Raw genomic sequence first — 23,754 nt, 5'->3', positions numbered from 1 at the left:
AAATGGCCAGCTAACAGTAAGTAGGAAATTATCCTCAAATTCTTATATTTTTTTGATGGAACTTGTATTGCTTGCATAGTAACACATGAGAGCCTGGCCAATTCAAGGAATGTCTATGAGTTGTTACAGGGTTAGGAGGCATACTGTGTCCAAAAATACTGCAATCAATTTCTTACATGTATGTGATGGCCCCCAGTACCATAAATTTCTAAAGATACCAGAATATTTTAAAAAATACGTGGGTTTTCACTGTTTTATAGACAAAACACATAGTAACATTTTCCTACAGAAACCAAGAAAATATAATTAGAGGATGTTGCTTGTCTGTGTGGCCACTTCAGCCTTCGAGGGACTGTGTTCTTGTGATGGGGAAAAGGTATGAGATGGTGTGATTCCTTGAGTGTTGCTCCCTGGGTGAAGTTAAATGGTTTACTTGTGGCTGGTCCTTATGGATTTGGATAAGAGGCAAGGAGGACAAAAAAATCAAGTTTGTGATGGAAATTTCATGAAAAAGAGGTCAAATGCTCCTTCTCTCCCAAGAGAGCTGCAAGAACGTCAGTGTGAGGTCTGTTGTTTTGCTTTTCCTTTAAGAAAATATTTATGGCTTCTTTTCTACATTCCTTACACAGTCTAAACAACATTGAAGCCAAGGAGAGCTGGGTCTGGATGATAAACTTATTCAGGCTTTTTGGACTTGAGTTGTGAAATTGCTGATATAAAAACTTTTTTTTTTCATTTTTATTTTTTTAAGCCACTCAGAGTGCACTTAAACTGAGGCAATTTTCTCATCATCTTTAAAAGAGCTCATGTTAAAATCATTCAACACTCAAGGATAGCTATATTCATTGGGGGTTGTGGACATGCACCCTCTTTCTCTTCCCCTTTGTGCCAGGTAAGAGATCTTGCTGCCCTCCTTTCTGGGTGTTTGCTGCTTGTCACTGTCTCCCTGGCCAGACACCATCCTCTCACCTGCCTGCCCAGCCAGGTCAGCCAGAGGTGCTGCTCCCTGAATGTCTCCGTGTTCACTTTGGTTGAAGATGCTCTGGGGTGGTTGCCCTGGCACTGGCAGGGAAGGGGACACTTGTAATTGAGGCCTGTGACAAGAAGCCTGTTGGCAGGCACTAACCTTTTCCCCTGGCACAGCTGTTTGTGGAGCTCCCATCTGCTCAGGACTGTGGAAACACCGGCTGGATCAATGTAAATCACTTAAACCTCGACTCACGGCCCTGTTACCAGCAAGGTGCCACTCCTCTAAATGCCATGATTAATAGCCAGAGTCTGGGGGGATATTTTGCCCATGAGTGCCTACAGCAAACTGATTATAGAAGAAATCAGAAAATTGAAAGGAGAATTGGGCGAATGTTCTGCTAACGCAGACTTAACAATTTGAGATATTGCTCAAACAACCGATTTTTAGCATTTGTTAATGCCTTCTGGTATTGCTGCATTCCTGTCTCAGGCAGGTTGTTCTGTAGGGGTCAACAAATCAATGTCCTGAATGCTCCATGTCTCTCACAGTGGCAGTGGGTAGAACAGGGTCATGCTCGTGTGGGACTGTGCAAGAGGATGAGGCAGCTCTTGGGGAGGAAGGCTGGGAGGTGGGTTACACAGGAAGGAACTGCACAGACCCCCCAGCCTGGATGGATAAAATAGGTTGCCTTTAGAAGCCCTGCCCTGCACCAGAAAAGCAGGAGTCACACATGGCTGCTCAGGCCATCCCTCTCATTACTGGGTCATTATCCAGGTTCCTTTTCCAGACTGGGGTAGAGATATGCCACAAAATCCCAAGAGTGTTTTGGTTTTGCCTAGCTTTAAATATGCTGGGATCTAATGCCCATTATACATGCTGTCTGTTGCAGCTACAGTCTGACCCCCTGTTCTCAGTATTCACCTTGCATTTCAGAGGTTTGCTGGTAAAGTGATGCCTGCAAACCCAACGGTGAAGATTTATGTCAGAAATCTGATAATGGATTTAAAAAGATCCTGTAATGGAATAAACTGTATTGACAGAATGACTTATTTCCCCCTTTATAATTACATTTTTAATACCTTTTTTTTCATAGCATAACTGTGGAGCAAGAAACAAAATTATATCCTGTATGGCATAGCAATATCAGCAGCAATCCTGCCATAAGAAAAAATAAATCCGTACAATTTATTTTAGAGGTAAAGAACAGTCCAAAGTTACTTTTCTTTTAAGTTGCTAGATGCTGCCTAAACATTAGGCTGCTTTTTGTCTGCAGCAGACCCAGAGCACCCATGCAGGCACACCAAGCTGAACCTCATGGCTCACATTAGATGTATGAGTTTGGCCATGATAACCTGGTTATGGCTGAAGATTCAGGCTGAGGATTGCATAGGTGAGAGAAGGTGGTACTGCTACCTGCCAGCCCTCCTCCTGCTGCCTTTGCTCATCAATCAAATCCTGGGCTGCCTCAGCTTGCAGACATAGTTTTAAGGCAACACAGGACTGGTGATCCTTGTCTGAACACACTGTGTTCTGGGCTGTGGCTGCTCAGATGCAGCCTGATGAGCAGCTCAGGTACACAGGGGTGAAGGAGAGAGGAGGTGGGCAGGAAGAAGCACACCAGCTCAGCCCTTCCACCCATCCAGCAAAGCCATGAGCCATGAGGTGTTATTCAGGAAATAGATGTGACAGCTCTGCTGCTTCAAGGATGCTTCTGGTGTCACAAATGCTGTGGCTGAACCAGGAAATCACTCAATATGTCCTCAAGATCAAAGATATCTTCTAAGGTGATGTGTACAGTATAAGGTAAAGTCACCTTGTATGTGTTTCATACATATGTGGGTCTGACTCTCCCAACTTGTCACATTTCAGAACATCTGAGGGCTCAATGTCCCACCAAAATACAGGAGGTGGCTGTGCTGACTGAAAGGGTAGCTCGGGGTATAGAGCGTAAAACTGCTTAGAGATGAAGCTGCTTAGAGATGAAACTGCTTGCAACACAGAAATCTGAGGTGCTCTTTCTCAAGGGGTTCCTTGTTTCTTTAGACAGATAAACCCCTAGCTCTGGTTTTGATCATTCAGGGGATTACAAATTTGATACAAAACTTTAAAGTCTAGCAAAACTTTCTGGTTTTAAGTGATTTAAGTCATGTTAATTGGGTGGGGTTGCTCATTTCTTCTATTGTGCCAGCAGCAAGAACTTTCAATAAAACATCTCCTGCTACCATTTATTTCTGGAGATGATTTTCATGGCTAGTGGCTATGTTTGTTAAGATTGACATCACTTTGCTTACAAGGAATTTTCCAAGTCTGAGGTGAGGAATAAATCTGCTTATTTTGTTTAGTCTGACCTGACCTTCTGCAATATAATGGAAGAAGAGGGAGATCTTATTTTTTTTTTATTGCTTAGGAGTCATGATATCTTGTTACTATGTATGGAAAAGTTGAAGTTCCTTTAAATGTCATTGTTTTATCAGGACTAACAGTAGCATGACTATAACTATTTAGTACTGGATTTTACTGCATGGGGAAAAATAAAGTATGCTGTATTTAGCATTTTTCCAAACCCAATAAGGTGTACCTTATAGGATCTGTCCAAAACCACTCCAGGAGTTTACTAGAATGCTAAAGTTTAAATATTCCTTGAACAGTCATCCTATTTGATCTAAACTGGGCCATGCCACTTTGCTGCTTGTTTTGATTTAAACCTGCCTGCTTCCAATATATTCCTCTTATTTTTAGCAATTCATCAAAATGAAGAAAACAGCAGTCAAGAACTAAGAGGACTAGAAGATCTCAAGGATACCTCTGATGCACAGGTACATGTGTAAGCTTAATGGAGTCTTGGGAATGTTTCCAGATCTGCAAGTTGAGGAACTGCTTAAAATAGCTCTGGGAAATGAATTTTCCTCTATGTTCTGTGCAGGGAGCATGTAGGAGGGAGCAAGTCTGCTAGATCTCATCTTATGTGACTATTTAGAATAAGATTGATGATTATTCTGGGAATTAATCCCATGATGTTGCAATTGGACAGCATTCTTCAGCTATCTTTCTGCTCCTTTTAGATAATACACATAGCATATACCAGATGTGAAAGTAAAATGAGATGTGGTTTAGGAGGCAAGGGCATATGACATTTTGATTGAATTTTAATCACTGTAAGTAGACATGCAATGAAATAGGGATACTTATTAGTCACTCAAGTGCAAGCAGCAACCTTCTTCTTTTTTTCCCTAACTGCCCTCATTTACAACCAAAGCACACTTCTGGATATTGCTCAGAAGAAACTAAACTGCCTTTTAGAGTATTTTATTGTGGGATTGCTTACCCTTTTTAATTCTGTGAATCTTTTTAGATTAATCTGCAATTCATTCAATCATTCCATTCATGCGTTCAAGCTGTGCAAGTGCAACTGTGCTGCTCATTGTACTGGTACTGATTATTGCTTTTAATTTAAAATTGATTTTTCCCAGTCTTGACTGGTTTTTTTCTCCTTCTGTTTCTCTTCCAAATGTTGTATTCCCCACCTGTTGCCACCTTTTCTCCTTCCCCTATATGCAGCTTGCCATTCCTGCCTCTGATTTATCTCCCTAACATCTTGCCAAACTGAAAAGTTGTGTGCAAGAAAGGCAGGATTTATGCTGATGTCTGTGAACAAGCCTAGCTGAAAGGGTACAAGCCATGTAGCCAAGAGTGCATTACAGAGATATAAGAAGGACCCAGAGGGAAACACTGACCTCACTGCACAAAAATTTGGATTTCTGTTTTTTCATTGGACTTTTTTAGGGGGGGACAGGAATGATTTAATGTATTTTCAGTTCTACTTAGTTTCTGTAGTTATAGTTTTTTGAAAATGTTTATTCCCATTTATGACATAGACAATGCACATGCAAAGCTCCTATGTTGCCAGCTAATAAGATTACCCTGAAATAATTATAAAAGCCCATAAAAATTTATTATTGGGGTATTGATTCACCCAGATTTTAATTGACTGGAAACCAGCTTCTAAAATTTGAAAGAATATGAAACACATTTAAAATGGTACAATTATTAAATGAGCAGTTGAAAAAAGTGTTCATGTGCTCTGCTGGGAGGAGAGCAGGAGTGTTATCAAAGTAGTGTTTGCTCCAGTTTGTTAACACCATAAAAATGACATCCAATGAAAGCCAAATATGTTTGAGTTTGTTTTAGAGGAGTGAATGATATTTTTCATTTTAGTGGAACTGTGCATGACTGGAGCAAAGCAAGACGTCCTGTCTTTTGAGGCAGTGGCACATGGTTTGAAATTTTCAGGTTGATTAAAGGTGAAGCCAGTAATAATTATATTTTTTCACCAGCTACAGAAAGAGAGAGAGGTATGGTGAAAGAAAACCAAACCACCACAAACCTTCTGTTAATAGAATTGAAGGGTGTGGTGCCTGCTCTCAACAGTGCTCTGTGGGAGAGAGGCTTGATTTACACTTGAGTTAGTTGACAAAACTGGTAGAAGTGTGGAAAAAAACTAGCAAGGGAATTTTCAAAAGCAAGCATGCTGTGAACAATGTAAATTATGTAAATAAAAGATCCCATCCTGTCTTCCTAGGGATGTGTTAATTCACCTCTGTGTCATTGCTAGATGCTCATTTATGACCTATGCAGAGGGAATATTTTCCAATGGATATGTTGAAACAGAAAGTATATTGTCAGCATCTTCCTCTTTCCACTCTCAGTAGTGAATAATTTGCTTTTATTTCCATTACACTTTTTAAAATTTAATTTCAAATATTACATAAACACACTTAGTTATTGTAATTTTGAGCCATGAATGGTAGCAAAGCTTTACTGTAAGGCATATTCATTTATCATTCAATAAGGTAAAGCCAGTTAAACAATGCAAATTTTTGATTGTCACCTTCACATATGTTAGTAATTGTATTTGTTTTGGTCTACACAAATTAGAGGTCTAAGCACCAACAAGGGTTTTGGAGAATATGTGCCTGCACAAACTGAAAATCAAAATCGTGCTTTGCAAGTAGGGTGACTTGCCTTTACCCTTTTGTCTAACAGCTTCCAAAGTATTGCTTGAAAATTAAATTTGTATTGAGAAGTGAAAATGACCAGTAATTGGAGACTGACAACATTTTCCTAACCAGGTTTTAGAAGCTGTCATCAATTAATTATTCAATTGACCTGGATGTTTTCTTACAAGTATTTAACAGAAGGATTTGTAGTGAGAAGTCAGTATAAGTGAGGAAACCAAAACTAAAAGATTAATAGTTTTTTTTTTTTCTTAATGATGAAAAAACAGGTTTAGCCTTATGTGTTTCAAGTGCATTCTTTACTCCCAGAGCTAAATGTGTGCAGTTAATTTAATAATACCTTAACCCTCCCAGAAATTTTTTATCCTCTGGAGACCCAATTAAATAAGAATTTTTTTTTCATGTTCTCTGCAACTCTTTAAATGAAAGAACTGTGACAGGAGGAGGGGACATGTTAAAATGTATATTTCTACTAGGTGGCTGTTGTAGGTCATGGACTACCTTCTCTGGACACATGTCCTGGTTCCAGCCAGGACAGGGTTAGCTTTTGCAATAGCCAGGACCTAGAGGCTATTCTATACAACCTCCTATCATTGGTGGAGGCAGGGGTAAGGATTCTCTTCCAGGCTGGGATATTGTGGAGGGATTGGTTGGGTACTGTCTGTTGTTGAGGGGTTTCCATGTGTATCATTTCTTATTTGTACCCTATATATAATTATTACTATGGCTTTTATGGTTTGTTTTCTTATCTCATTGCTGTTTTCAGTAAATTGTTCTTGTCTCAGCCTGTGATCTTTACCTTTTGTGCCTCCAATTCTCCTCTTCAGCTACCCAAAGGAGGCGGAGGAGGAGAAGGGTGAGGGAGCAAGACCTCAATTAGTCTCAGTGGGAGCACTGAACTGGGAAGTGCCATTCCTGAACAAGGGCAGCACAACGGGGAGGTACAAAAAGTGCCTCCACAGCCCAGATCCAGAGAAAGTCAAAATCTTTATCATCCCAAAGTCCTAGTAGGTGATACCACTTTGGAGTTGTCCTTAGCCTACATCACACTGATGTAATACTCTGCTAGAAGCATCCTGCAGCCATGAAATAAGCAGGCTTGATTTAGTTGATGTACCTAAGCACTCAAAGTGTTGGAAGTGCAGACATCAGGCCTCCCAAGTCTTAGGTTCCCTGTGCAAATTACTGGAGAAAAAGGAGAATATTAGGAAACAACTGATCTGACCATTTTAAAATGTCTATTGTAGAATGAAAAAAAAATCTCTTCCCAAATGCCCCTTTTTCTCTATTGATTAAACAAGTCTGGACAAGTAGTTCACTATATTCTTCAACATTTGATAAAATCAGTCTTGCTGCTGATCTGCAGGGGGATAAGAGTGTGTCAGAACTGGTTTATAAACCAATGTCTTCAATTTAGAAGATAAGAGACACTGAACTCATGGACTATGTAAGGAATTTGAGATTGGGCAATGCAATTCCTTAAATTCTCAGTGGATTTCTGACCTTCAAACCAGGAGTAGGCTCTTTATGTAGGGAAACTGGGTTCCTCAGGAGGCTGGGCTCAGGAGGAGCACAGGACATTCAAGGCACAGGCTGTATCTGAAATCCTTTATTCATCAGAGCAGAAGTGTCTGATGCAGACTTGTGAGGAGATGTCTTCATCCTGACTGAAAGAATGTAAGCATGTACAAATTTCTTTAGATGAATTGGGTAAGAATGACTCTGGATTTGGTTGTGGAGCCCATTTTTTCCATCAGCCTTCAAGAACTTATTCATAAAGTTGATTTGTTTTCTTCTTTAGCTGAGGAAATCTTAACCCCCACTTTTTGGTTGGAGAAACCATCAAGCTGTAGGATATTTTGGGTGGGCACTCTCACACCTTCATCTGTCATGGACAGGAATTGCTCAAGGCCAAGGAATTGGACCCTGCAGGGTTAGCAAGTCAGGGCATCCCTAGTTTTTGGGCTTGACTCACAAGATGTGTTGTGAATTCTGAAGTAGGTAGTGATTTATTTAAACTCAAGATGAACAGTAGAAAGAAAATTGTGAAGGAAGTTCACCAGAAAAATATTTATTTGCAGATTGCCTTTGGAGTCATAGAGCCATATCATAGGTATGCCACACAATGGGCCCTCCCAAGATGCCTGCTCCCATCAGGAAACATCTGGGCTAATAAAAGCTGTGTAGTATCATTGCCCCAAGTCTCAGTTATGCAGAGGCTATATCCATAACCAAATCATGGACAGTGATATCAGCCACTGACTTTGCAAGGAGCAGTTTAGCCCATTTCAGCCAGTTTTGCAATGAGTCTCTACTGTGCCTGTGTGCAAGCATGAATCCATCTTTTTATATGTATCTATTATATGCATTTTTAGAAAACAACCATTTTGACAAAACAGTATCAGCATAGCTTGAATAACATGTTTAACCAAAAAAATATTTCTAACATAGCTTTTAAAGCAAATATAATTTCCTTCCCTAAACAAAATCTAGAGATACAGATTTGATATTTACCGAATAAATAGCTGTGGCACAACTGTCTTTTAACTCCCAAGTCTTGCATATGTGAAAAATGGTTGGAGTGGGAGCAGAGGGAGTTGTAGACTGTTATTTTTAGGAGTGCCTTGTGTTGCACTTCATTCTTTTTCCAGGGCTGTTCCTGGCTAACTTTCCCATGAGTTTTTAACCTCTTGCTCTGTTCTCTTATGTAACAGGAAACAGGCTGACAGGAACAAATAAAACACAGCATATCTGATAGTTGCACTCAGAGGAGAGGTTGATTTAGTTAGCCCTGCCTTCTTTCCTCCAGACCAGATGCATTTGGAGATTCAGATGTTCTTCTGTTCCTCTCCAGTTGTTCCCCGGGAAGCAGTGACTTGTTTGTGCTCAGCAAGTGGCACCGAAGCACCACAAATATGAGAAAACAAATGCATTTCTTTTAAGTTTGAAATTTGTGGTGGTGTCATGTCCTGGGACTGTGGATTTAAGTATCTGTTTGCTCTTTCTCCCACCCTTAAGGCAGGAGTTTTATGCAAGCTTCAGGGAAGAGATGACATCGGACGGATTGAGCTGGTCCAAAAGCTGGCGAGAGAGAACTGCCAGTTTTTGCAGGCGGATAGAAAAGCACTGGAGAAGGCAGAACAAGTAAGACATTTCTTATTTGGGTTTTTTTTGTTTCTTTTGGGTCGGGGAGGGAGATTTAGGTCACAAAACTGAAATAGCAAAGCTGATGGTCAGAATCCAGGGCACGCATTAGTCATGGAGCAGTAGCTGCTCTCCTCTGGCATTTACATTTCTCCAAAATGCGTTCAGGTCAATAATTGTCAACACACTTAAATTATTATGTTGTCATTAACTGTCAGATGCTGTTATTAATGTACTTTATTAGGATATAGCAGATGATTTCAGGATGCTTTTTACCAAATTGTTGGGTTTTACGGTGTATTTAAATAACGTATAAAGCATATGAATGCTTCAACTACTCTAAATTATCTTAAAATTACTGCGGGCATATTTGGATGCAAGTATTGGCTGAAACTTTTCAGCATGAATTAAAAAGAATGGTCTGGATTGGGAGTTCAGCAATTTGTGTTTTTTTCTTTTAAATTGAGTTTTCAATCAAAAGTTACACTCATGAAAGCAGCATTCTGTTTAATGCTTCTGAAAGCCCTTATTCAGATGTTAATAACTGGACTGAAAATTCACAGAAACTTGACTGCTTTGCTTATAGCACCATGTCTCCTAATTTTGTTCTCCTAGTAAAGACTTCTATTCTGATTGCATATTCATCTAAAGGTGCAGAGGATAATAACTGCGAGAAACAAAAAACCCACCTAGTCTTCATATCTCTTGCCATTATGTATATGCAATTTATTCCATTTTCTGCTCACTGGACAGTAGAAAAAAGACTTGTACTTTAGAAAAGAAATACTTTTCAGCTCATCTGCAAGTTCATTCCTACTGAAATAAGGCTGTACATAGGAAAAGAGAAGGATGAAGTGTTTTTTCAGAGTTTCATGCTGTTCTGTTTGGCAGCATTGAGGGTCTGGTCTGGTGTAGTTAGATGTGTAATTGTATCAATAAGTGTGCAGAAGGGAGGAGGGCAATGAGCAAAGGCTAATTACCCAAGATAAAATTGTTTCTCAGCTGACCCTCTAGCAATGGATGTCTGGGAGAATTTCTACATATCTTTAAACTGTATCCACAAAGCACAATTAAAAGTTGAGGTGCTCAAGCAAAGAATATTTAAAATGGGGGCAGATTTCTATCGTGTTTCAGGATTTGGAAACGAGATTACGGATATGTGGGCATAGATGACAAGGGAATGTTAGGACTGTTACTCAAAAAATTCAGTGGATATTTTTCCTGCTACTCTGGTCATTGCAAAGGTTGCTGTGGAGTCAGCTGCAGCTCTGTAGCTGCACAGATTACAGTACAGTTCCAAAAATGGAAAGGAAAGCAGCACTCAGCTTTTCTTCTCCTTTTGAAAAGTATGGTACTTAACAGTTGCTGCTATTTAGGAGATGAGTGACTTCAGTTTAGCAGGAGCTCAAGCAATTTGCTTGTACCCGTCCTGAGCAGTATAACGCAGCAATTACTGCTCTCAGACAAGGAAATGCCTTTAGACCTTTAGGACACGCTTTTGGAGGTGACAGCAAAGAGAAATGTTGCCTGAGACACTGCAGAAGCCCAGGTCATTCCTCATGTGCCCTTTTTTTCTGGGTGGGGAATGTCCTACAGCTAGTGCTGGCAATAATAAATCATGGTGTGCTTCTTCCTCCTCTTGTGCACTTTGCTGGTTGTTGTAGGGTGGGTCCAGGCAGCCCATGCCCAGATATAAGAGAGACCTAAAGTCCTTCTTGTGGGTGTGTCTGGTAAGCCCCCAGCTAGACTACTGACTTCATTAGGAACAGTCACCGAGAGGGCACCCTGATCATGGGCAAGGTTTGTCGTAGCTTCCAGTTTAGCTGACTCAGGTAACTTTCACTGGAAAAAAAGCACACATTGCCATGGCAGGGCAGTGGGTTGCATATGTTCAGGAAGCTGTGAGCTTCCATCCCTTCCTCTCCCTCCCTTCCTCCTGTGTGCTCTGAGAGCTGATCCCGTGCACGTGCAGGTGACAGGATTTGACTGGATGGGCAGGGTTCACTGCTCCAGGCAGATATCCCCCCTCTTCTCCAAGGAGAAAAGCAGCAGGCTGAATTATAGTGAGTAAAGTGTAGTGAATACTGCTTGGATCCAGGATTTCAGCCCTTCCCATCTCATCCTGCTGCTACGAAAGTGATGGCAGATTCATTGGCATTGGCTTACTCTCCAGTCCCTTGGGCTCACTGCAAATGTTAGAGGAACAACATGTTCAGGGCGTGGTATCCTTATGATGTGTAACATGCCCATTTTTTTATATTTAAAAGCATAGCTTATTTTACACTGCTTTCTTTGTAACACAGGGTGATGGGCACTCAGTGCAGGATAAAATGGAGATGCTCTGTGCATTTTCCACAAGAACCTTGTTTTTCAGCAAGTATCCCTGCCCTGAAGCTTTCACCAGCTTTCCCTCCTGGGGAGCTCAAACTGGGCTTTCTTGGGTGATCTGCCTTCCTCAAAGGAATGGCATGCAGTCTGCAAATGAGAGGCCTGAACACCCTGCCAGGCTGTTCTCCCTGCCCTTGGAGAGCCTGCTAACCAGGCTGGCCTCCTGGCAGCCCAGCTCAAAGCAGAAATGCTGCTGGCTTGCAGGGCTATGTGTTTATCAGCCTGGGCCAGTGCCACTATTAAAAGCTAGAGGCTTTATAATCTGCCTGGAAGTTAAGCTGCACTTTCCAAAATGGCCAATGGGAAATTTTGCCTGAAGCAGAGTTCTCTAGTTTGTTCTCCTTTAGGAATATGAAAAAAACCCCAAAACCCCAACTTGAACATGGAGTTAGAATTGTGCATATGCATAATTCCTCTCTACATGTATTGTGTCCCAGGCATGTGATGGGAAATGGAGTTGCAGCTCCTCCAGTATTATACCCACCATGTTTCTAAAGCAGGTCTCTTCAGATTAGTACAGCCTCACATGCACATTTTGCATTAGCAGCAAATATAAATGTGTTATAATGGAGCTCTGATGATTCCTGTGCTTTCCTGTAAAGAAGAAAGGGTTCTCAGCCTAATTGAAGAATTTGGTACTGATTTGGTAGCCCAATAACTCTTTCCTGTACAGTGAATGAGGTGTGGAGTGTGATAGGGAGCAAGACTGGTTGACTAGGAGGATTGGTAAACTCTCCTGTCATTCAAATAAATAGTCACCATCTTCATCTGAGTTTGAGTACAGAAATTAATGACTCACTTAAAGAAAATAGATGACACGTGGATTCACAAGAGGTTTTTTGGCAGATAAAGTACCTAAAGGTGTTCTTTGAGGTGTAGTGTTGGGAGTTTGTGGTCCACAAAGAACAGGTGAAGCATGGACTAGTTTGGGTTGCTAGTTCAGGAGATGAAATATAATTATTTTTTCTCAGAAAAAGCAGATGGTTGGAAGAGGGAATGTAAGTGACAGCTGGCTGGCTCACTGGAAGAAAGCTTGGTTTGGAACTAGTGGGTGGGAGAAGGGATTCCTTTAGTCGGGCTGAGTTCTGGAGGGTGTAAAATTGAGGTATATATATCTATATCTGTTATATCTGTAAGATGATTTGTACAAAATCAGAAAGTCCATACTGCTTTTTTTTTTAGCTTTCTGGTATGCTATCATTTTGCATTTATAGTCTGAATGAAAAAAGAGCTTTGAATAACTCATAATTTAAAAAGTTCTGTGTTCAGTTTCTGTTATGTGAGCTGCTAAATCGATTTTGACACTGGAAGCTGACAGTGACCAGGTTAGATTGGTATATTGGAACTGGTGTTCCTTGGTAACACACAGTGCCAACTTCTTCTCTGGTAAATAGTGTTTGAAAAGTGCTCTAACCATAATGGTACTCACAGACTTGTAGAGAAAAACGAAACCTAACAGTGATTTTTTCCCCACTCCCTCTTCCTAATGTGTTAGAATAAGGTGCTTAATGAAGGCACTGAACCTACTGTATGTGTTAGGCTCACTAAAACTTCAGCTTTGCTAATGAGTAGAAAGTAAATAGAACTAAAGAAGCTTCTAAATAGGCAGAATAAGCTTCTTCTCTGTGCTTTTGCATTCCTACAATGTATTGATAAATAAATAAAATGAAATTATTGTCTAAAACACACAGAAATTATTTTAATATCAAATGTGGGGTAGCATAAAAAAACTATGCAGTCTTGCAGTTCTAATTTTATCCTTACATGCAAATTCTACCTATAAGCCTAGGGAAATGTGAAACTGGATATTTGTATTTCTATGTAATTTAAATATTTCATTTCCTTAAAAAAATTGCTTTGACAGAAAATAGATGAAAAATCTGTACTGAAATATTCAGCTATAGAGCAAGCCTGCTTTTTGGAGAGGTTTGCTTATTATTACCATTAATTATAATATAGAAAGCAAGCTGTGTGTGTAAAGCCATTTGAAGTCATTTATCATGGCTTTTTTTCCCCTCCAGCATATATTTGGGATGCATTCAAGACATATTTGCACTAAACCATAGTTTTTGAAATTCCTTTTAGTCAACCATAATTCGAATAATGCCTTTGTAATAGATGTAAAAATGTGTTGTACAGTATTTCCAGTTATTATTTCAATGAAGTGTTGTGCTCATTAAGAAAATCATGTCTGTTTAAAGTGTCATTGTTTAAGTAAAATTGTAAAAGGCCTTTTCACCTCAGCAAATGGAGAGAATATTCTTTAGATTGTAGTATCCATTTCATAGTCAGATCAACTGAATAAGATGTTTGCAAACTGACAGTAATGTTCCAAGGGGGTTCTTACAGTACTTTGCTGTGTCAGGAGGAAGGGGGACATTTCCTAAATCCACCCTGTAATCCCTTTACAGATTAATCTATATATTAGTTAGAATTACCTGCTGTTTAAAAGAATATAAGTACTACAGCTTAGGTGTATCAATTCTGTGACTTAATTCAAGATGAAAGAGATATATTATATGTGGCAGGTATGTTTTCAGAAGGACAACAGATACTGAGGAGCAGTTCTGGTAATTTGCTGGGTACTAACTTTTGTAGTCAGTGGTCTCATTAGGAAGACAGATGATTTGCTCATTGAAGCAGGTTAGTGGTTGAGCTGAAGCTGTTAAAAGGCTTATAACAAAAGATTAATGATTTAGAGCCTTGGGTTGTATAGATTACCCATGACTGAGGAATTTCATAAGGAAATTCCAGCCATGACACACCAGGGGTATTTTTAGGGAGCCCAGCTGGACACCTGCATGGAGACAAGAAAGAATGCCAGGACTTGTCCAGAGCTGCAGTTTTGGTTAGCTTGAAAAAGCTGTGGCATTGGGCTGCTGTACTGTTGGATTGATGGTTGGTAATCAAGGATGGAAAAATACTCTTTAAAACATTGACATCAAGTGATGTCTGAATACAGTCAGTGGCTGAAATCTGTGCATTACTTTCTAAAAACATAATTTTGTTATGTCTGTTTGGGACAGATCTATAGAGTAGCTTGTAGGTTTACTGCTTTTGACTCTCGGCAGTTGCTCTGCATCTCTTTGCAGAGCTGTGGGTCAAGTGGTCATAACAATTACTATGCAGCTTCGCAAAAATTTTCATGGCTTGAATAGCTACGAGGTGGTAGAGATGTCTAAAGTCATCTAAACAGAATGGACTTGGCATGTCAGCATAGGAGTTTGCTGTTTCTCTTTATACCTCTTGGACCTGCCAGCACTAGCAGAGAGAGCTGTACCAGGCTAAGATGATAGTTTGCAATTTTGATTTCGTCTTCAATTACAAGCCAAGAAAAAATGAATCTATCAATGAGATTGTCAGTATATACTTCCTTGTTGAGCAAGAATAAGTAATTAAGAGTTAGGTACATGTTTGCTGTGGAGGTAACTTGAAGTTCAAGTCTCTGGTCTGAATCAGGGGAAACAGGGAGTGGAATCTAGTTCTGTCATGTTCTGGAGAGAATGTCCTATTCCAGATGCTCGATTTTTCATCTGCTGGAATGAATGCATAGCTCCAGGTGATCACCTGTTTTTCATAAGCGAACCTCTTTATCTTCTGAGAAGAAAAGGTTTCTACAGGTCCTAGGCTTTTCTTTTCTTTTCTTTTCTTTTCTTTTCTTTTCTTTTCTTTTCTTTTCTTTTCTTTTCTTTTCTTTTCTTTTCTTTTCTTTTCTTTTCTTTTCTTTTCTTTTCTTTTCTTTTCTTTTCTTTTCTTTTCTTTTCTTTTCTTTTCTTTTCTTTTCTTTTCTTTTCTTTTCTTTTCTTTTCTTTTCTTTTCTTCTTTTTTTATTTTCTTTTTTCCTTTCCCCCCCCCCCCCTTTTTTTCCCAGTATGGAATGTGCACCTTTTTGAAAAGGCATCTTTTTGAAATGGAAAAAATGTGCCAGAGATAAGGATCCTCCTGTTCAGATGTAGGACTGGGATCATCTGCATGCTTGTTTCAGTCTTTTGCAGCACTTTAAAAATAATGATAGAATTATTTTTATTTACTACATTCTTTTAAGAGGACCTCCCATTCCTTTTTTGGTCTATTTAATCTCCTCCAAAGTTCTGGAGGAAGACATCCTCATGCCAGGAGTGCAAAAGAGTGGTGCCATTATGTGATCCTTCTCCTTATAAAAAAAAAGCACTTGAGTCATGCTTGTGCTCCCATGATATATTGTGAGCATAGTATGGGAACACATTGAATAGAAACCTCACTATTTTCCTTTAAGTCAAGTTACATATTCCCACAATACTTTCTTTCCTCCAGATGCTCATCCTAGTGTTTAAAAGAAAAGAAAGCCTAATTTTCTCTTCTTTGATTTATTCTGTAACATTATACTACTTTGTATAGGAGGAAATTCCACATACACATTTTGCACGCTGAGCTTTCTTTAGAGTGGAATGGTGACTCATTCTTGTGTGGGACAATGACTTGCCCCTGAGCTGAAAGGGGTAAAAAGGGCACATGGTACTTAGCAGACTAAAACCTGGGAGACAGAACTTTAAATTTTTATTTTTGAATCCGTTGGTTATTTAATAAATAACCTTCTTCAAATCCCAATGCTTTTCTACACCTTTGTTTACCCAGGTATAAAATGAGGTCTTAAACATGTGGGACCTTGAAGGATGCCATAAAACTTGCAGTGGTTAATGAATGTTGAGGAATTGCTTTGGGATCCTTGAGACTTGGTTCAGGAATCCCAAGGAAGCTGGAAGTGGGTTGAAATGTTGATGGCCAGGGGAACTTTTTTAAAAATCCTGAGCATAGCTGAGGCCAGGCCAAACATTTACAGTCCCTGTGCAGCCTCTGGGTCCTTGGGCATTGCTTCAGGGGCTGTGCTGCCCCAAGGCTTGTCCCCAGCCCTGGGCTGGCCCAGGTAGTGCTGCTTTTTGACGTGACACAGGGAATAATGAAGCTGAAAAATACAGTGAATACACCTTCCTTGTGGGGTTATTTTCCAACTGGATTGGTTCCCCTCATATTATGGGGACACGGATGTGGGGTAGAGAATGAGATAGTGTCAGGGATCACCTGTGCTGGTGGGAGCTACTCTGCTGCTCCTGGTGAAACACAGCCATCCTCCTTAATTCCCCAAAGCCTTGTGACTTACCCAATCCAGAAGCTGGACTGGGTCAAATGAAATGTCCTTGCATTTTTTTGGTTGGCAGTATTTCAATCTAGATCCTGTGTTTCACCAAGTGGCTTCATGAAGGCACACACGCACAAAGAAGGGGGTGAGTGATGAATGGGGGTCAACACCCAGGAGCAGGGAGAGGACAGGAGTGTTGTTTCTCATGGGCAGCAGGACTACACTGTTCTGGTGGTATCAAGATTGAAAGCATGGCTCCTTGGTCCTGCCTTTGCTCCATTTATTCACATGAAGAAGTAGAAAAAATCTCTGAGAGCTTCAATCTGCCGGTTGTCACTGTCCCCTGCTTCTGTGTTTCTCTCTGGATTTCAAATCACTAACCTGCTTATGTTTCTAGACTGTCCAAAGGCTTACACAGAATCAATCTTATCATATTCTCTCTTTGTAGAAATAGAAATTACCAGTTTATTAGTTCAAATCATCTGCCCTTTTGTTTTCTGACATTAAATTGTCCCTCTCTCCATGTGATAAATACATTTGATGACATTCTGAATGTTCTTTTCTCCATTTTCCTGATCTATGACATCAATAAATTCCCAGTTATGCTGATAATACAGTGGATGTATTCTGCCATTTACTTCTGTACAGCTACTACTACCCTTTTTCTGGGAACTATGAATAACAAAGGTGTCTGGATCTCTCTACTAAGTTAGGGAATTTGTTACCTAAATTCAAGAAGATAAAAAAGAAAAGTTGATAATGTTTTGAATATGTACCATGCAAATTTAGGTCAGAAATTTTAAGCAGTTTCTGAATTTCAGGAATAGTAATTTTGTCTTTCACATTTCCGTGGTGCAGAACTTTTAAGTAATTCACGGTTTTACCAGACTTTTCTGTTGGAATTGAAATGAATCAAGGACATATCGTTTTGGCTCAGAGTGTAGACCTGGCTGTAAAGAGCTACCCAAGATAACTGGAAAACTTTTTGATAAGCTAGAAACCGATGGCTGTCTACCACAGCTTCCTCTTTGAAAGTTGTCTGAGATTCTGTAGTCTGCCCAGAGACCAGAGTCATGTAAAAAGGATTCAGTGCTTTAGGTATCCATTTTTTCTCTTTCTTTTTCTTCCTATCCTCCTGAATAAGTTCAGGAAGAACGTTCCATTTCAGTGTAGTCAAGATTTGGGCCAGTAAGATACCTGCCCAGTGTCATTAAACAAGTGAACACATTTCTGCATGTCAAACTTTGCTTTGTTTTAAATAGAAACTACACTGGAGCAAATGCTGTAGTAAGATCTGGAGTCTATGCTAAGGTCAGTGTGATTCCATGGCAGGATGCTCTGGAGTCATTGAGGCCTGTGTTAGGACCTCACTGGAATAAATGCTGAGAGCATTTGTTGGCATGTGTTCCTGTGGGCATGTTCTGGAGACCACCTAGAGAATGGCAGTGTGGAAACAGCCTTTTCCCTATGTTCAGGTGCCTCTCCTGTGCCAGAGTCAGGCTATCTGCTCTGAGAACTTTTTGGGAAATGGCAGCTGTAAAGTGGCTGTCTCTGCCGCCTTAGTTGAAACCACATACACAGCAGGAATGTAAGGACACTTTGACCTTGTATTTTTTGCAGGCTCCCTTTTTTCCCCCAATATTTATTTATTTTAATCATGAAACCTTCCAAAAATCTCCTCCCAAACCTGTCTTTTTGCTATGGCCATTCCATCACTCATTGTGCCTCCATTTTAAAGTTTAATTCAGCCCCTGCTGATGTTAATAGATTTTTTTGTGAGAGCAGTATATAGCCTGTAGAGTGTAAAGCTTTTGTCACACCGTAGCCATGGAAGGTGGTGGCATTTTGCAAGATGTGCTTGACACACGGCCACCTGTGGAGAACACTGATTTGGTAGCAGTTAATACACCATTTGCATCCATTTCTCTTGGTTCTGTGTGGCAGCTCAAAGAGCAAAGGAATGAAAACCCAGGTGATTAGTGGTATTTTTGCTGACTATCTTCCTCTAAATCAAAGCAGATATTCCCCTCTCCTTCCTCCATTAGTGTTCCTACCGCTGTGTGCAGCACCTCCTCTATTTTAATTCACAGCTCATGAAAACAAGGTCTCAAGTGCATACGAACAGATTTCATTTTAACTACTCAGTGAAAAGTTTTAATTAGGTGTTTCATGTGGAAACATGAAACAGGGTTTGAAATTAGCAGTGACCTTGTGGCCTTCCTGGAATATATTTTCTGATAACGTGTGGCAGGCAGTTCCCAGCTCTTCTAGTCACTGCCTGCAACGTGAGCATCAGAGCGGGAAGGCTCTGATGTGTGGGAGTGGCAGCACTTGCTGGTTTCAGGAAAAAGTACTTTAGCCTTTTTTGATGACTGGGAAAATAATAGGATGACCTAACTCAGGAAGAGCATGAATAGTGGCTGGTTGTTCCTTTAACAGCTTGCTGAAGATCAAATCTGAGATGGATTTCCAGACTCTGAACAAGGGTAAGCCCTGAACAGGGGGTGACGCTGAGCTACACAGCCCTGTTTGATCAAGGGAAGGGCCTTCAGCTCACATGCCTTTGTTGGCTGCTGTGCATCAGCTCTGTCCCCTGCCAGCCTGGCTGATGCTGCTTTCTCACTTGGAGAGGCTGGACTGAGAGCACCATCCCTCATTTCATCTCTGTTTTCCCTGGGAGGTGAGGGGAGTACACCTCCCAGTACAGTAAGGGGAGGGGAGTACAGGTGAGGGGAGTACACCTCTACACAGTACAACACCTGTGTGTTGTACCAGGAGCAGCATTCCTGCTTAGTCTGGTGCTAGGAGGAACAAAGACAAGCTTTGCTCTTTTGAGCAGAGTAGAAGACAAGAACAGAATGCAAATGTGCATCACCTTTTTGGTTTGGTTGCAATATCACAGTGTCTCTCCTGTTTTTAGAGGTGATAATATTTGTTCAATGAATACAGCATCAGTTTAAGCCTTTTTACAAAATACTTTTATATTGCAAATAGGGGATAATTCACCACCACAGGAATGTTTAAATAACATCTGTGGATACAAACACAACTGTTAAATTGATTTGCTCTTGGTAATATATTCTGTTTGACCATATTTAGCAAGTTAATAGAGACTGGATGTGGTCAGGGTCAGAGAAGACACTAATCAGAACTGACTGAAGTGGCCACAATTTCAGTTCTCATACGCAAAGCCTTGTGGTTCAGGCTTTCAGCTAAAAACCACATACATTCAGGCCTGGGCTTCCTTGTGTGAATGGCAAATAGCTGGGAATGTACTGACACTCTGGCTTTGTCTCCTCAGGTGAGAAAGTGAATCTTTTCAGTGGAATCCACACATTAATTCAGTCTGTCTAAATAATCTCTCAGTCTCTACGCAGTACCTGTGCTGAGCTAATCACTGGGCCATATTGATTTCTTTTTGGATTCTTGGATTTTGATGAACTTATGAAAAACAAGCATGAAGCATGGGGTCTTTCTCAGGATTTCACCAAGGACATGGCAGAATTCTTCTCCACCAAGGAATTTGCAGTGCTTATAGTCCCCCAATTCTCCTTCTGTAGAGACACCTCCCTATGTGTGCATGTGCTGTACGTATTTATTCATTAAGCAAATCACATATTTTCCTAAAAGCAAAGACAGTCTCCTATAAAGACTACTTATGGAACCCCTTTTCACACTGTAGAATGCACTAGTCATTTAAACACACAGTTTCAGTTGTTAACATAAAGAAGATGCTTTCTCTTGGTGACCCATCTGTTCTGACAGTCCTCTCCTTCTCTTCTTTTCAGACTGCATCAGGTTTTTGTCTAGCAGATTCTGGAGAAGTTTCAACTTCCTTTTCAGTTCTTCAGATTAAAACCTGAGTTTTGGTAATCAGAAGGGGTGTTTGAGTAGTTAGGGCACGCTGGTGGCTGAGTGATACTATAGATAGGTTGAAGTAGATCCCCTGAACCACCTGAGACTTGCTTGCAGTGGCAGATTTTTAATGCGGGACACTCAAATCAGATACTTTCTTTAAGATGGCCCCTATAAATTATTTTCTTTTCAGTGCATGAGCTATAGTTTTCATTTCTAAAGACCCCTAAAAATGTGCCTCTCTTACTTCATTTTAGACTCTTCCTTGTAGGAATGTATGCAGGAACTGGGGGAGCATGTTCCAGTTTTCCAGCAGAGCTGTGGGTACGTGTGCTGGTTTGTGTGGGATCTGCAGAGCTGCTCTGCTCTTGCACTGGGTGCCTGTATGCTCCCTGTAACTCGTCTGTTCTCGCTCTCCCACCCCCAGCTGTCGCACAGACACACACATATGTGTATGTGCAGTTATGACTGTCTCTTCCCTGGAGCAAAACTTAGTTTTGTACTCAGTAGGCAAAAAGGCTACAGTTTCACCACACCACTGTCCTTTGCAGCTGCTGTAGCAATGCTCTCCCGTTCTGTCTAATATTTTTAGTGGTTAATCCATTGACACATACTGTTTTCATTGCAGTGACATGTAAATAGTAAATATTTGCATTAGAAAAAATCTATACAGTAAATCATGCAATAACTGTTGTTTTAAAATGCTATTAGTTTTTAATCTGTGTGATTTTCAAAATGTATTAAGGATGCCCTAAGAATAAAAACAGTAAAACAAATAGCAATTTACTCATTTAAGTATGGTAGAAATTCACATCTTACCTGCTGTAAGAAGAAAAAAATTCAGCATTCCAGCAGAAGTATCAAAAAGCTGTAAAAGTTGCTTGACCATTATCTTGACAAAATTAGCTCTAAAATCATAGGCGTTTGCAATCTTCCTTGTAATTCATTAATGCTGCAGTTTCCGGTGTTCCAGTGCTCTCGTGTGTGAAAAGGATCTGCGTCAAATAGTTGGATGCCCAGCCTGCTTGAAAAAATCCTATTGATTAAGGTCTAATAATACATCACATCCAAAGATTCTTCATTTGGGCAGTTTTGTGAATGCAGCAGAACATGCAATACCAATGTGTCCTTGATCACCTTTGCTTTTGTAAGAAATAATTTGTTCCAATTACTTTACTTTTTTTTTTTCCATGCACAGGTTAAGTGCTTGCTACAGCAAAACTTCTTTACTTTCCTACCTTAGACAATATATTTAATGAACTTTATCTGTATTGCCCTGTTAAGGGCAAGGAGCTAGGAACTGCCTCTAAATAGACTAGAGCTTTTATGGAAATGAAAGCACCAAAGAGTTGCTTCATCATAGGAAATCACTGCCAAAGTCGTGTGAGCTCTTGCTCTCCTGGCAGACACGATGTAGAGAAACATTTTCATTTTTAGCATCTTGACATTCAACTTTTTGACTTCTAATGCTTTACCACTTTTTAGCATATGAATATTTTCCATTAAAATGTGTTGTTATGAATTTGCTTATATTGAAATAACAGTTGAGATAATTTGGAGATATAGATAATTAGAAACTTAGATCATGCTGTACAGAAGCATTCTAATAAGATAAACGAAAACCTGCATTTTATTTTTAGCATAGTCTAATAGTTAATAAGCTAAAGCTTAAAATCTGATGAATTGGCAATGATTTTGTGATTTGATATTCAGAAAGAATGTGTCCTGAATACCAAATGAGTGAAAGTTACTGTGGAATATCATTGCTGCATTTTTTACTTTGACCTTGAGAACTGGGTTGGTTTAGTGTTTTTACACTGCTAACCTTGAAACACAGTAATTGGAAAAACAGTGCTGAAGGTTAACAGTGCTTTTTCTTGAGTTATCATAGGGGAATGGTTTGAAGTTTATGGGGGTGGAGAGAAATTGTCTTCAAGATCTTCAAATAGCCTGAAAGTTTTGGTGATGACAGCATTTTAACTTGTCGTTATCCTGAAAATGTCCTTCTGTGCCAGTGAAGCCTTACATAGCTAAAAGGAAAAGTAACTGCAGAAAGGGGTTTAAGTAATGTCAGGAGGATGGGCATGGCCAGGAAGCTGCTAACAAATCTTTTCTGAAGCTGCAGAAATAGAGCCTCCTGCACTGTGGATGTGAGCCCTCACAAAATATCCTTGGTACAGTCTTGTTTTGTAGGTCAGGTGAGTAGCTATGGGTAGAGATCATACTTCCCATGTCAAGTAAATGCTCATGAGCCCAAGTCTCATCCCCCTCTTTGCTGGCTGCTAGCAGGCAGCCAATGCACCAGTACAGATGAAGGGTAGGCGAAGAAAGATGCTTTGCACAGGGAGGGTTTGTCTGGAATAAACACAGGCATAAGACAGAAACAACAGGCTTGTGTTTTCATTTTTTTCTTTACTGAATGGATAGTTACACTGTAAACTGCACATTCATTACTTACACTGGAAAAAAATTCTGACATATTTCAGGAGCATTAGATAGTGATCACTTGCATTTTAAGGGAGCAGAAGAAAGTGTAAGCAACTTCTGCTTAGGGTCACCTGAAAATATAATTAATTTTATTAAAAATTTAACAGAAACCTAGTGTTTTAGTTAGGATTTTAGACTTTGTCTTTCCCCTACCCCCCTGCCCCCCACTGTGGTCTCCGTGTTTCTGATTTCCTCCAATGCATGTGTTAAAATTCAAGGCATCTATAAGGCACATGTCCTCCTGACCTAGTGCTGTAGTTACGATGATGCATAAAATTAATCAGTGCAATTATGGAGGCAGTCTCAAGCACTTGGGAACTCATGCAATTGCTTCTTGAAACATGACTGCACTGAAGAAAGGATCATTAGTTATTTCCCTGGAGTACTTGGATATTGTAGCCCTCTCCACAGGGTTCTATTAGGGAGTTAAGACCCGGTCATCTGTCCATACATCTCATTTTATGTTTCTGTTACTCAAATGCTCTGTGATAGATGGTGAATTCCAGACTGTGTGTCTTCTTCACCCTCAGCATCTCCTTATCTATCAAAGTTCAGGTCAAATAGTAAATGGCCAACCACGTGGGAAGGAAGAACCTAACAATGACAAAGTAAACAGGTTTAAGAAGTAATTTCTGGAAGGACTTATGAGAGAAGGTGGATTTATGAGATTTATGACATAAAAATAATTTCCTGAGCAGGGAGAAAGAAGTTGGTTAGATGAGATCTCACATTATACATGAAAAGGATGTAGCTGTAGAAAGCTATATAAATTGTTTGAA

The 23,754-nt window shown here is 40.0% G+C and overlaps 1 protein-coding gene across 1 annotated transcript in view; it reads left to right on the top strand.

Annotated features, from left to right (window-relative positions):
- Positions 1 to 23,754, top strand: part of RAPGEF5 (Rap guanine nucleotide exchange factor 5) — a 157,195-nt gene that overhangs the window by 56,802 nt on the left and 76,639 nt on the right. Inside the window, exons 8-9 of the mRNA XM_066554452.1 lie at positions 3,710 to 3,786; positions 9,004 to 9,129. Coding sequence (XP_066410549.1) covers positions 3,710 to 3,786; positions 9,004 to 9,129 — 203 coding nt within the window. The remainder of the gene's footprint in view (positions 1 to 3,709; positions 3,787 to 9,003; positions 9,130 to 23,754) is intronic.

Source organism: Molothrus aeneus, chromosome 1, assembly GCF_037042795.1.
Source record: "Molothrus aeneus isolate 106 chromosome 1, BPBGC_Maene_1.0, whole genome shotgun sequence".
NCBI classification, from domain to species: Eukaryota; Metazoa; Chordata; class Aves; order Passeriformes; family Icteridae; genus Molothrus; species Molothrus aeneus.
Note: the sequence above shows the minus strand (reverse complement) of the source record. Positions and strands in the feature narration are given on the sequence as shown.